This window comes from Fusarium keratoplasticum, chromosome 13 (genome assembly GCF_025433545.1).
Source record: "Fusarium keratoplasticum isolate Fu6.1 chromosome 13, whole genome shotgun sequence".
NCBI lineage: Eukaryota > Fungi > Ascomycota > Sordariomycetes > Hypocreales > Nectriaceae > Fusarium > Fusarium keratoplasticum.
Window position 1 is genome coordinate 542,006 of NC_070541.1, and position 13,978 is coordinate 555,983.

At 49.9% G+C, this 13,978-nt stretch overlaps 4 protein-coding genes across 4 annotated transcripts; 2 read left to right on the top strand and 2 right to left on the bottom strand.

Annotated features, from left to right (window-relative positions):
* Positions 1 to 337: 337 nt before the first annotated feature.
* Positions 338 to 1,939, top strand: NCS57_01452900 (MFS domain-containing protein; the record flags this gene model as incomplete). The annotated part of the gene is made up of 3 exons (XM_053064130.1): positions 338 to 537; positions 588 to 1,044; positions 1,106 to 1,939. 3 exons carry the CDS (start codon positions 338 to 340, stop codon positions 1,937 to 1,939), a joined length of 1,491 nt encoding a protein of 496 aa, XP_052906413.1.
* Positions 1,940 to 3,407: 1,468 nt separating this feature from the next.
* On the bottom strand, positions 3,408 to 9,101 carry NCS57_01453000 (1,3-beta-glucan synthase; the record flags this gene model as incomplete). The annotated part of the gene is made up of 3 exons (XM_053064131.1): positions 3,408 to 3,735; positions 3,792 to 8,894; positions 8,947 to 9,101. The coding sequence occupies 3 exons, from the start codon at positions 9,099 to 9,101 to the stop codon at positions 3,408 to 3,410; spliced, it is 5,586 nt and encodes a 1,861-aa protein (XP_052906414.1).
* A 517-nt stretch (positions 9,102 to 9,618) lies between these two features.
* Positions 9,619 to 11,857, bottom strand: NCS57_01453100 (Zn(2)-C6 fungal-type domain-containing protein; the record flags this gene model as incomplete). Its single annotated transcript, XM_053064132.1, has 2 exons — positions 9,619 to 11,367; positions 11,426 to 11,857. The coding sequence occupies 2 exons, from the start codon at positions 11,855 to 11,857 to the stop codon at positions 9,619 to 9,621; spliced, it is 2,181 nt and encodes a 726-aa protein (XP_052906415.1).
* A 285-nt stretch (positions 11,858 to 12,142) lies between these two features.
* Positions 12,143 to 13,792, top strand: NCS57_01453200 (beta-tubulin family protein; the record flags this gene model as incomplete). The annotated part of the gene is made up of 7 exons (XM_053064133.1): positions 12,143 to 12,154; positions 12,220 to 12,243; positions 12,294 to 12,319; positions 12,372 to 12,413; positions 12,462 to 12,516; positions 12,566 to 13,356; positions 13,408 to 13,792. The coding sequence occupies 7 exons, from the start codon at positions 12,143 to 12,145 to the stop codon at positions 13,790 to 13,792; spliced, it is 1,335 nt and encodes a 444-aa protein (XP_052906416.1).
* Between the last annotated feature and the right edge of the window lie 186 nt (positions 13,793 to 13,978).

Below are 13,978 nucleotides of genomic sequence, written 5' to 3' on the forward strand. Positions count from 1 at the left end.
TTGTCTCTGATTTACTTGGATAATATAGATGGTAGGCAGCCAGATGCTACCGTCTCATCTTTAAGAAATTAGGACAGTATAACAGTAAGACTGGAGATCGTCATTGCAAGTGGAGTTGTTTCGCCTACTGGGGTGACCTTGACCTGGTATCGGTATCGGTCTCGGTCTCGGTCTCGGTCTCGGTCTCGACTTCGGTCTCGGCCTTGGACATGGGATGGGTACCCGGTAACTGCGGAAGACGCATTCAATCAATATTCATTGTGATTTATTCGCCTTTGATGTTTAATTCTTATGTTCCAGGCTGCTTGACTCACGAAAAGCTCTCAACAAAACCACAATGGCAGACGGAAGCACACTAGGACTGGCAGATGAACGTCAAGCGACCAAGCCGGTGACGATGCCTGACGAAGATAACCACATCAACTTCACTGTTGGATGGGAAGAACCATCTGATCAGGACCCCGAGAATCCCCTCAATTGGCCAACGCGCCGTAAATGGAGCATCATCGGGGTCCTCTCTTTTATCACCTTTCTTACGTATGACTTCAGTTCATCCCGATAACCTCGACGTGCTAAACGCTCTATAGGCCTTTGGCGTCTGCAATGATGGCTCCTGGTGTACCAGTTATCATGGCCGAGTTTGAGAGCTCCAATGACGAAATTGCGACATTCATGGTTTCTGTCTTTGTGCTGGGATTTGCATTCGGGCCGCTACTGATGGCGCCTATGAGCGAGCTTTACGGCCGAACACCAGTTTACCACGTCTGCAACACTCTTTTCATCATCTTCTCAATTGGATGTGCCGTGTCTCAGAATATAGGGATGCTCATTGCATTTCGATTCCTCTCTGGGTTTGTTGGGGTCGCTACGGTAACCTGCGGCAGTGGCACGATAGCAGATATGATTCCTCCTGAGCAACGAGGAGCCGCCATGTCTATATGGTCGATTGGGCCTCTCCTTGGACCCGTGGTTGGACCTGTTTGTGCTGGCTTTCTGGTTGAGGCCAAAGGTTGGAGATGGGTGTTTTGGGTTATAACTATAGTGGTGAGTTCAACTCCTTTTACCATGCCTGCTGGATAAGTGACTAACGTATTGGTGACTTCAGTCTGGAGCTGTAATCTTGGTTTCCTTCATCATTTTCCGAGAGACGTATGCACCAGTCCTTCTCGATCGAAAAGCTTCGAAACTACGCAAGGCGACCGGCAACAATAAGTACCGCTCAGTGATGCAAGCGAAAGGCACACCAAAGCAAGTCTTTATATCTGCCATCACTCGACCGACACGAATGCTTCTCTTCTCTCCCATTGTCTCCATGGTCTGCCTATATATCGCTACCCTCTACGGCATGCTATATCTGTTATTCACCACCTTTACCTTCGTATACCATGACATGTATGGGTTCAGCGCGGTGGGTGCAGGATTGTCATTTATCGCTGGAGGCATTGGGAATCTCCTTGGCCTAATGTTTGTGGGATACCTATCGGATAAGTTGATAAGAAATGGTCAGATTGAAGGCAAGGATGTTGAGCCAGAGCAGCGGTTAGATCTGAGACTCACTATCCCCACCGCTTTGGCTCTCCCCATCGGTCTGATCATGTACGGCTGGACAGCGGAGAAGCAACTGCACTGGATCGTGCCTATGGTCGGTACAAGCATCATGGGTTTCGGCATGATCGGGATCTTTATGATCTCGCAGACGTACCTTGTCGACGCCTTCACGAGACATGCTGCCTCTGTCACCGCAGCGAATGCCGTCTTACGGAGTTTGCTGGGAGCCCTTCTACCTCTTTGTGGATTGAAGCTCTACGACGCACTTGGTCTTGGTTGGGGGAATACACTGCTTGGATTGATTTGTCTTGCCTTGGCGCCTGTACCATGGCTACTGAACAGGTTTGGTGGAAGGATACGAAACAACCCAAGATTTCGGCGAGAATTTTGATGATGGTATGCTGGAATCTTGGTGGGCTGACATCTAGAGAGGCATTATGGCTGGAGAATTGGCAATGGTAAGGACTCAGGCTAGCTATTTGTCAGGATCATGGTTGAGGCAGCACTCAATGCAGCCAAGGCCGCATTTAGACTTGTTTCCCTAGAGCAAGATCAAGCATTTATTTATATTCCCTAATAACACGTTTGGTGGTTCATGCTTAGCATGCAGCAATAGCTTTCAGTTGAGACAACTAAACCGGGAACTCACAACTCCGTCGTCTGCTGCAGGTTGACTGGAGTGTTGCTCTCCCTTCGTTTCGTCATTGGAAACACGACGAGTTGTCGCAGATGCCTTACGTCTCTGACAAGTTCATCATCATCAGAGGCTGCATGTGCTAGGCATCGGTCTCACCTCGCCATGCTTGTTCCTTCGAGAGCGACAAGGACATGGAAGGCTAGCTGCTACGATGGTAGTCAAGGTAGCCGTCGTGGTCTCAGACGTCAACGTGGTCACTAGACATAACATTGTTGATATCAGCAATGACGTCTCCAAAAGAGGCCACTAGCCACGACAGCACAAGATACAAGCATCAATACGTGACGCAGTTCGAAAACCAATCACTTCGACAGCGCGTTCTAACCGGCCTTCGCTGTATACAACTTATTTTTGCCATCGTCATTGCCAGCCTCTATGGTACTCTCTTAGCGAGTGACATCGACAACAACTAGCATCTTTAAAATCTCAACCCTCGCTAAGGTCGTCGGTATGTTATCGATAACTATTTGTGCACTGTCTTTATTCATGACGTGCGGGAGCGTAGCCTGGTTCGTTTGCGACGGATACACCTTTGTAGTATGGACCACACTCTTCGGCACCTCATTCACGACTACGGGATACATCGGCCGGGCGAGGAGTGAAGGAATAGCCAGCAAGTATCTGAGCGATTCGGAATTTGGGAAACTACAGGCGGTTGCTTATACGGGCTCCTTCATTACGTTCCTGTGACCGGGCACCACGATACAAGGCATACTTTCATTCTACTTGGCCGAGAAGAGGGCACGCAGGATGGAGGAGACCAAAACGCGTCCTGATTTTGAACCAAGGGAAGTGTTTAATGATTGAGCATTCGTATGCTTCTCCCCGCCATCTGGCTATTACAGAGGCAGGAGTAGTTTACTACTGAGAAGGAGCAGCAATCGTGGACACCCTAGAAAAAGTCGAAGAGAATGTAAGTAGCATCTTCACTCTTTGACAGGGTGGGAGTTTAAAGATACCACTTAACCTTAAAACCGTGTCCGGTACAGAATCAACCAGGATAAGGAATAAATATTGCGTTCATATAGGCCAAGAAGAAAATCGAGTTGACCGTGGACGGGAGATTGACACTGACTTTAGTCTTGCGGTAGCTTAAGATGAAACGTTGGTGGAAACCCCAATGGTTATGATCGAATTGATAAGGAGAAACTACTAAACCATGCTAATGAGTGGTCGCTGCTATACCCCCAGTCCTTGAAGTAGAAGATTCCAACCCTGCTCCAGTATAGCCGGGCATTCCAGTCCCTGTCTGTTGCGTCCCATTTGTATTATCCCGATCCTGGCCAGATGGCTGCAGTAAATGAAATCCAGCCAAGTCTACAAAAATATCAGACACGCTAGAGGGAATGTACTTGCCCGCAAGCAGAGGTGCGAGGATCAGTCCGACAGTGACGAGCAGCATGGTAAAGTAAACAACTGCGAACCTGACCACCCGACGTCGCCTGAGCTTTGACTGCTTCATGGAGTAGATTGGTTCTCGTATCTGTTGACTATGATAGCATGTTAGTCTCAACGCCCGTTGAGATAAGGCGAAACAAAAACTGACCTTGGAAGAAGCCAAAACAGCATTGTCGTGTGTACTTTGTCAATCTTCGGGATGAGAAGAACTGGCAACATTGCGAAAAGAAGCAAATGCCCGAACAGAAAATCAGCCGAGAACATACTCAACTCTGTAATCTTGCAGACGATCTCTCGAAATGGTGCTGTGATGGAATGTCGGCCCAACGAGTACCAATGTCCTGTCCAGAAGGCAGTACTGGACGAAGCGGTTTTGAACTCCCTGGTTAATGTCGTCGAGATGATGATCTTACAGAGTAGGATCTGCAAAGAAACGACGGCAATCATGCCAGCAAGGGCTCTGGTAAAGTTGAACCCTTCCAAAAAGAGCATTGCCTCAAACGAAATAATCAGTGCAACGACAGAGATTCCATATGTGATGGAAGCCAGCACTTTGCCGAATTGCTTACAACAAAGACTGAGAAGAGGTCCCGTGAGACAACTCAGACTTAACATTACGGCCAAGGTAGCAGAGTTGATGGCCATTGGCGCAAATGCAATGATCAAAAGGCGAATGAGAGAATCTGTAGGCTCAACCTTCTCGCCACGGTTGTTCTTCGCAAGCACGCCGGTCTGCGCGTTGATGTAGAGATATGGAAGCGTGGTCATGATGACCGACAGCAGCGGGAGAAAAGTCTCAGCAAAGAGTACTGAGCCTAGTGAAGCGCGTGAGGCATCCCCAGAAAGCCGAGAAGATGGATCCCCAAGATTCTTCTTCTTGAAACCGGTAATCCGAGTACGTGCCAGGCGGCAGTATGTGATCCACGACGAGCCATGGAAACGAGCATGCCCTCGAAAGAGCCATCGAAGAAACTCGCGATAGTCGATGAAAAAGTCGTCCCATGCAAATTGATGAGGGTTATAGAGAAAAGGCGAAAAGATTAGGCCAAAGGTGGTGACCCAGAACCAAGTTAACCCGGCTTGCCAGACGGTGAGCGTTGCGAATAACAGAAGGAGAAGCAACCGGCCACCGAAATAGAGGGATGGACCAGCAAACCGTGCGTAGAGGACACTGAATGGGATACGCGCAGTAGCAAACCCTCGACCTGTTCCGATGTACCTGGCCCCTCCGAATGAGAGATTTTGTTGAACAGAGTTGGCGTAGACCTGACAGACGAATACCTCGAAGAATGGCGACAATGAGGCGACGTGTTTGATAAATCGCACAGCTGCTCTCCAAGGATCAGACTCCATCAGTCCCTGCACTGTCAAAGGGATGAATGACATGAGGAACACAAAGAATATAGAAAGAATGGAGCGATAGACCCAATCCATCAGAGCGTCAGTATTGACACAACCTGTAGGAAACAGCGGGTCTGTGATTGGAACATCCCGGTTATAGTCGCAACTGATAGTTTCGTGTCGAAGTGAGCCGAGGTTCAGGAGGCTGATGAGGAACATGTAGACCGAAGCCATGATAAACATGTTGTTGATGTGAAATCCAGGATGAGCGTAGTAGAAGGATAAGAATCGGTCAAGCGGAAGCTTTGTTCCAAGGTAGAAATATTCCCGTGAGAGCATTTGCTCGCCCATACCTGTTCCGATCTTGGTGACGAAGTTGAGAATGGAGCCAAACCCGAGATCTCTGCCTTTTCCGCATTGATAAAATTCACAATGCTTGATACGGCCGCCTCGCATGATGGCGTTCATCCCGGCATAGATGTCTTCGTTCAGATGAAGGCCTTTCTGAGCCTTGGAGACGCCGCCGCGAGTTGTCATGAAGATTCCGTTAAGGAAGTCTGGGTGGCCATAGTGAAGCTTGCCTCCCAGCTGGGCCAATGTACGGGCAAAAAGAGTGCCAAAGGTCTGCTCCTTGCCGGCGGCGATGTCGCCCAGGATTCCAACATTCTCAGAAAAGATGTACTCTCGCGTACCCAGAATGGCAATTGGTTCAGAGGAGTTGTCCTTGTGATCATCGTCATAGCCAGAGACGATATTCATTTCGTCAAATTCTGCAAGGACGCCCCGTATCTTGAGGCATTCCTCTAGGTAATTGTCTTGATTCGCATCAATGAGCTGAATATACTCGCCGCGATAGAAAATGAGTGCGTGGTTCTGATTATCAGATTTTCCATCTCCCAAGATGGGGTTGCCTGATAGTTGGATTCTGAACTTCGGGCGCCTCAAGCCATTTTCCAACACCTCGGAGTGCCCGTCGATGAGGGATGAATAGACACGAGGCTCACCACCCTCATCAGGAGCCTCTTCATCAAGATACGCAATCTGGAGATCTGGATAGGCTCGCAACAAGAATTCGACATTTTCTTGCTCCTCTTGCTTGAATTTGGCATACCGTTGCATCGCCACCACCATGCGAAACTTACGCCTGGCCATCCGTTCAAGCTCGAGTTCAAGTTTCTCTGGATGCTGTCTGAAGAGCTGCACCACATCCGGGTTTTCGACCCGATACAGCAACTTGAGGGCTCTAGCGTAGTTCATGAAGCCTGATACCGTTCGGTAGAGAGTTTGAGACCGAAGTGAAGCCCAGATACGGGTTCTCAGGGCGTATTCTGGAGCCGAGGATTTGAATCCAATGAAATAGAAAGGGAGATCTTGAACTTTGCGATCCATTTGGCTCTGACCAGTTGCTTCCGAATCAGAATCATGAGGTGGCTCATCTTCGCCAGCAAGAGCCTTTGTGTCTCTGACGAAACAAGACCATTCGTGCGGATGTAGCTGTTTCAAGTATTCAAGCATTGTCAAGCGTGAATATTGATCCTCTTCACGAATGATTTCTCGCAGTGAAAACAAGATTTTCTCAGAATAGTGCGGGATCATGACCGTAAAGGTGGGCATACTATCGACGGCCATAGGCTCAGGGATAGGCGTGGAGAGAGATTGGGCAAAGAACGAAATCCGACGTTCAGCTTCACCGTTCTTAGGAAAGTATTGGCTGTCAAACCAATGGTCACCTTGGGCAACGAAAAACGTTGGAGCTCGCAACGTTCTCTTTCCGATCTCGTCTGATGGTACTTGGTGATATAAGAGCTTCTGGACATGCTCGATCGATAATAGATGCTCGCGATACATTGAGATAATGATGGCATTCCACACCTGAGACACAAGCACCTTTGGCTTGTACTTGATCTCCATCTCTCCTGTGGCAAGAACTTTGGAATAGATTCGCTTGGGTAGTCGATAAAAAATGTTCCGCCAGGGAGTCCAGATCGAGGAGCCAATGTAGAATGACCTCAGTATCGAACATACGGTGTTAACCAGAACGTACCAGAGGTATGTGTCGAGGAAGAAGAAAATCAGGTCCGTCATCATCATGAGAACGAGTAGTATTGTCGGTTGCTGCCTGCATAGGCTTGCTCCGAAAAGCTTGTCTCCCTGGCAGCTGTCCACGTTCATGATGGACAGATAGCGTACTGGATCTCGGAAGGAGAGTGCGAGAAAGACATAGGACTCGCCAAACTTGGCACCAAAAACAATTGTCCAAAACAGGTATGAAAACACTCTGTTGTTCCCGTGAAGTGGTGGGTATTTCGCTGTGAATACTTCACTTGCTGTGGCACGACGGGACTTCTTCTTGAAGAAGTTGCCAAGCAGGTTCCCAGAGGGCATGATTGCGAGAAAGGCAAAGAGCTGGGTGGCGAGAGCAACGTGGCCCATGGCAAGATAATCATCAAGCTTCTTCGGGCCAGGAAAGAAAAAGATCTTGACACCGGGTGCGACATTGAAGACAAGGGCAACTAGCAGCAAGACCATCTTTACGCCAATGGGTTCTGCTCCAGGCCATCGCCGTGGGACATACATCCACTCAGCGATTGTGGCAGCAAGTTGCAGAAAAGGCGCGATGGCACCGCCAAACCCGACAGCAGAGAGCTTTTTGGCATTGGTGGGTGATTGATTCACCTGCTGTTCGTAGCTTGGGCCAACGATTAGGGTCGGAACGTTGAACGCAGTGTAAAACCAAAAGATGGTCAAATGGATGATCCAGATGCGGTTGAAATTGACAAGAAGGTGTAGCAGTGACCGGGATTCTTTGTATGTTTTGAAGAATGACTTGCCCCAGTTGATATCCTTGAATCGAACCAGGCGCTGCGAGGCAGGAATATCGATGAGTTTAGTCTTGTCGTTGAGCACAATACGACGCATTCCCTCAGGATACCAAAATAGCTGGTTGCAATCATCATAGCCCACGACCTTGTCATGGTCTCGCTCGCGGCGGACGTAGACTCCATCGCGGATCTCATAGCCTTGATCTCGAAGGAAGCGGTAGATGGGAGTGATGACGTGGTCGAGAAAGGACAGCTCTTCGGCGTGTGTATCGTTGCTTGACTGTGCGGCAAGGAAATCCTCGGCGCATTTGAAGATGAAACACAGGCATTCCGGCATGAACCGAACCTGGTTTGCTTCTCCCCAACACAGAAGATAGAGAGCAACCTGACGGACGCGGTCCTGGGGGGCCATATTTCGCATGCGTCTTCGCCAACGCTCTTCGGCGAGCTGAAAATCATCTCCTCCTTGTGCTCCTTCTGAGCCTGCGAGGCCTGCACTATCGGTCTGTCCATCTGCGTATGTGGTGTTGCCAGGGCTCGAGGTTCCACCTTCAGCCTCAAGGTCAAAATAGGCGGCAAAATACCATGTTCGATAATTGGCGTTGCAACCACCAATGTAGTCTGAATGCAGAGAAACGAGTGCCTTTTCCGCCGGCATCCGTGAGGCTCTGGAATCGAGCAGTATCATAAGGTGGTCGAACATGTTCCGCATGCTCTCCCGCTGGAAGCCAAGCTTGTCGGTCAATTGGAGAAAGATGTCTTCAATTTCCTCGGTAGTCAGTGGTCGTCGAGCGTCAGAAGCCCAAGCAGGATACGGGTCTGGTGATGGGTGTAGCACGGGCGGATAGTCGATATCTTCTCGGTTGTATGCGGCCGAGTCATCAGCGCCGAAGAAGACTTTGGATGATGTTGCTGAGTATTGACCCGTGTCGTCTCTCGATCCATAGTCATAGTTCCACCCGTCGTCCTCATCACCGGCATGATAGTGGGCTTGCCCGTCTTGCCAGTAGTAAGAGCCCGAATCATAGTCGCCATAACGAGCAGACGTCTCATGGTACGCACGATTGCCGAGAGTTTCAAAACCATCACTACATTCTCACATTAGCTCTACCGCCATTCCCAACGCCACGTCGCACTTACTGGAAATCATGACTAGATGTGGAATCGTGAGGATAATATCCCTCTTGTACATAAGAGGTGTCTTGGTCGAAACGGTCAGCACCGTCTCGTCGGGCGTAATGATCGTTGTAATGCTCCTCGTACGGATTATCATATGCATGTGAGGATCCAGACATGGTGAAGATCAATGGGAGTTTGTGTGTGTGTGAACGGGACGCATGTGTTGAAGAGGGTTGATTGGTGTGGAAGGATTCCCATACACGCACATCTTAGTGCGATTGATGCGCTGTTAGTCCATCTTGACTTAATAAGTCAAAAACGAGACTTTTGTTGACTTCCCTGCTCGTGAGCATCATCTTGTTCAAGTGTTTGGGGTGGGAGGGGCGCGAGACCGAGACCGAGACCGAGACCCCCGTGAGACCGAGCAAGAGCACTTCCCTTCTGCTAATCCAACCGCTCAGAGAGAGAATTCTAACAATAACCAGTCCGGAATTCTCGGAAGCTTATCTGTTCTTCACACGCTATTGGCACAGAGGGGGTTAAAAGCCGCGCAAGCAGACTGCTTAGACCGCCTGCATTGCGCGTTTCTTCAGTCCAGTGTACGTGTACGGTACGATCTTTACGGGCTGGTTAATCGTAAAGGTTATGTTTTCTTTTTAGATTTATCCTTGTTGTAATATCAATAGCTAAGTATTAAGCTAGGTCAAAATGAGCCAGATCAATACCTTGAAAGAGATTATCTGGTCCATGTAGCCACAATTCCATACTTTCCTCGCAAATCGGCTGTAATGGTTCTGCAAAGCTGTTGGTCGGGTCTGCAGCTTCATTTTGATTCTTTACTTCGTGTGGTTCGGCGATCTGGGCCATTGGTTCTTCGGGGGCAATGAATTCGCTCAGCATGACCAGGTTGGTGCGGTCCTCCTTCGATGATGTTCTCAATGTGTCGTCACTAGATCCTTCTGGTGATCCATCGTGTCTTGCAACAATGTCACATGAGATGTGCACCGTCCCGATGTTTGGAATGTTGAGTTGCAACCTATGCCCGTCCATGGAGTGCCTCTTATGGGTGTGTTTCTGGGTCTCCCCTGTTGGCCCATGCTTGCGGAATGCTTGGTTTTCAACCTCCAATAAATTCCGGATCACGTCAGCGCTTCTCTTGGAGAGAATATCCTGAGAGGATTTATTAAAGTCATCCATATACTCCATCGCCTGCTCGATGAGAGCGCGGTCACTAGGCCGCTGATGAGCCAGGCTCTCCCCTTCATTGTTCTGGTGACTGTCGATATGCACCAGCAGAAGGGTCATCGATGCTATGAGAGCAAAAAAGTCAATGGCTCGGCAGTAAAATGCGACGCTTTGGATGCTGCGAAAACTAATGAACCGCACCATTACCTCGCGACTGGAATTCACGCAGGTCGTCATGCTATCCCTCTGCTTGGAGCTGGCAGTCGGACGAAGCATGTATGGTAGGTGAAGCTGGATAATTAGGAAGTGATGAAATAGCTGGTTTGTCAGCCTTATCGTCTCTGCAAAGCCCTGAGCATCGTCCGATATGCCAGCCAAGTTCGGCATCAACCACCATCGCGGTGGCATCGACTGCGCTGCTCGTTGTATTTGTTGGTCAATGTTTCTTGTCTCTTGATCATAATTTGTCTCCATGTCGTTCCGTTGGAGCAGCTTTGAGGCAATGACGCAATGCATGCGCTCTAGGCGGCCAACAGGATGTTCTTCCACTAGCAATGCTGCCTCATCGCCCATTGTGCAGTCTGTGCTAGCCTGCGGAAGGCCAAGCAGCAAACAGAGGAGTCTTTCCGTGTACAGGATTCGGAACCAAAAGAACCTGGTGTCAAGATTGTTGCGGGGATCGAGGGCTTTTACCGAATGTTGACGTCGATGAAGACCCATCAGTTGTGCGTCAGCTACCAGTCGGCGAAAGACAAGCCAGGAGCGCTGCAGATGACCACTGTTGGCGAGCAGAACAGCTTCAAGCATGAGGCATTCCAGCTCTTCGACAAAGACAGCAGGGCATGTCCTGGTCCCAACATATGCAGCTGCTTTCATGAGTTGCTGGACAAGTGTCGCTGGCGGTGCTGACAGTTGACACGATAATCTTTGAGACTCTGGTTGAAGACTCTGAATATTGGTTGCCAACGCCAACATCCTTTTGGCCTTGAGCATTGGGTGTACTTCTGGGGTGTGAAGGTCTGGAACTTCCATGCGGAAGTTGTAGAGATAGAGCTGACTATAAGGCAAGATCATGATATTCATAAAGTATCCGGATGTGCGGTTCATTGACTGGCTGACGCTAGCAACGTCTCTGGGTGTCGGGAGGGCCCCGGGAGAGGTAGCTTTGGCCGGTTGCCCAGAGTCATTAATGGGTTTGGTAGTCGGAACATCAAGACTTGAAGGTGGAGGCAGCGAACTGATACTTTTCTGCAAGGACTATTCTCTGTAAGTTAGTTTCCTTTGATGAGGCATTGGATATTAGATATTGGCGTACCTGAGCCGTAATATGTGCGGCGGCATGCTGAACTCCACCGGGGGTCCCAAGGCCTCTATTAAGCCTTTCAGCCCCGGCCTCGGCTTCACTCTCTAGCTTCCAATCATCGACCACATCAGAACTGGGCTCAGCCATGGCCTCTTCTCTCACTATCTGTACCACCATTTTTCCTATCTTTGCAAAGTGTTCCCGCCTCCGTTCGCTGGACTGACGGGCCTGCGATGCCTCCTCAGGATACTCCTGGCTCACGCAAGTCGAACCCCGGCGGCTGCAGCCGATGCATACTGTGTCAGATGCATTGTCGAACGTACAGCGGGATTTGCGCCGCTTGCACTCCCAGCAGCTTCGGGTGCCTTTTCGGATGTTCCGACGCTTGGGTGGTGGTGCATAGGTCGAAGGGGGGGTGTGGCCCTCGCCCGCAGTGGCAGACATGGCGGCAGTGACTGGAAAGGGGCTTGTAAGGGGGGAGGTCAAGTCTGTCTCCGATGGTTTCCGATCGCGGCGGATGAGGTTGTGCCTGAGGGAAATGGGGGAGAAGAGTTGGTGATGGTCATGTTGAGTCTTCCGCCGCCGTCGGCGGAGATTTGAAAAGTGGGCCGATAGTTAATCCGCCATATCCGGCGGTGATCAAGACTTGTCTACAATAAAAGCTACAAGGCCAAACTCTCAGGTATCTTGTGCTCTTTACCAGTGCTTCATAGCTTGTGAGCGGCGACAATGCGTGAGATCGTGAGTTTCTCAACCTTCTAGGGCTTGTGTTCTAGCTGCCATGATTATTCTGCTAACAATCCAAGATTCATCTACAGACGGGCCAATGCGTGGGTTCCATAAACACAGCAACTACACTACCACTTGCTCACGTTTGCAGGGCAACCAAGTCGGATCTGCCTTTTGGTAATATTTGTCCGGCTTGTTCAAGCTGTATGGCTAAGCTGACTCGATACAGGCAAACCCTTCATAACGAACACGGCCTTGACAGCGACGGCGTGTAAGTGGGCTCCGAAAGATGGCTCTACTGTGTTGTTGACTCCAGAAGGTATTGTGGTACAACCGACGTCCAGTCCGACCGTTTACCAGTCTACTTTAGTGAAGTAAGTCATCTTTTCCCAAATGATTCCCCCCTAACATCCCTTCCCCCAGGCAGCCGGTCGTAAATACGTCCCCCGCGCAGTCCTCGTCGACCTAGAACCGGGTACCATGGACGCAATCCGTGCCGGCCCCAACGGCAAGCTCTTCCGTCCTGATAACTTCATCTTTGGTCAGTCCGGTGCCGGAAACAATTGGGCCAAGGGCCACTACACGGAAGGAGCCGAGCTCATTGACCAAGTCCTCGAGGTTGTCCGTCGTGAGACTGAAGCCTGCGACTGTCTGCAGGGATTTCAGATCACGCACTCCCTCGGCGGCGGGACGGGAGCCGGGATGGGCACTCTCTTGATATCGAAAGTGCGCGAGGAATTTCCAGATAGGATGATGGCAACATTTTCTATCTTGCCCTCGCCGCGGGTCTCCGAGGTGGTTGTGGAACCGTATAACGCTACCTTGTCTCTCCATCAGCTCGTTGAGAACTCAGATGAGACATTTTGCATTGATAACGAGGCTCTTTACGACATCTGCAAGAGGACACTTAAGCTCAGTGATCCGAGCTATGGGGACCTAAACCACTTGATCTCAGCGGTCATGTCCGGCCTCACGACCTGCCTTCGGTTCCCAGGCCAGTTGAACTCGGATTTGCGGAAGCTGGCCGTGAATATGGTCCCTTTTCCTCGCCTCCACTTCTTCACAGTGGGATTTGCTCCCCTCACGAGTCTTAGCAGCCGGTCATTCAGAGCCATCACCATCCCAGAGCTCACGCAACAACTCTTTGACCCGAAAAACGCCATGTCTGCGTCGGACTATCGGAACGGCCGCTTCCTAACTTGCTCGGCTATTTTGTAAGTAAACATACCTCGAAGAACCCTTGTTTATGCTGACACAGTCATAAGCCGTGGTAAGGTCGGTATGAAGGAAGTCGAAGATCAAATCGGACAGATCCAAAACAGAAATTCGTCGTATTTCGTTGAGTGGATCCCGAATAACATCCAAACGGCCCTTTGCTCTGTTCCGCCGTCCGGGCTGAACCTCTCTTCGACGTTTGTCGGCAACTCGACGGCTATACAAGAGCTTTTCAAGCGCATCGGGAGCCAGTTTGCACTCATGTTTAGGAGAAAGGCGTTCCTTCATTGGTATACAGGGGAGGGGATGGACGAGATGGAATTCACTGAGGCTGAATCCAACATGAATGACCTGATTTCAGAATATCAGCAGTATCAGGAGGCCGAGGTGGGGGATGAAGAGTATGATGAAGAGGAGGAAATCTTTGAGGAATAATGGTGGTGTTAGAACAAACCATACCTTGAACCGACGTCTTGCATTCGCACTTGCAGATATTTACTAGCTTAGCCTCCCTGGCACTTTCAATGAGGAATCTATCCCGGATCTATGCCTGTCAATGTCGAGAAGATGGATGTATATTGGAGCGGCAAGGTCACATTGGGAAACGTCGTTATGTTGGGA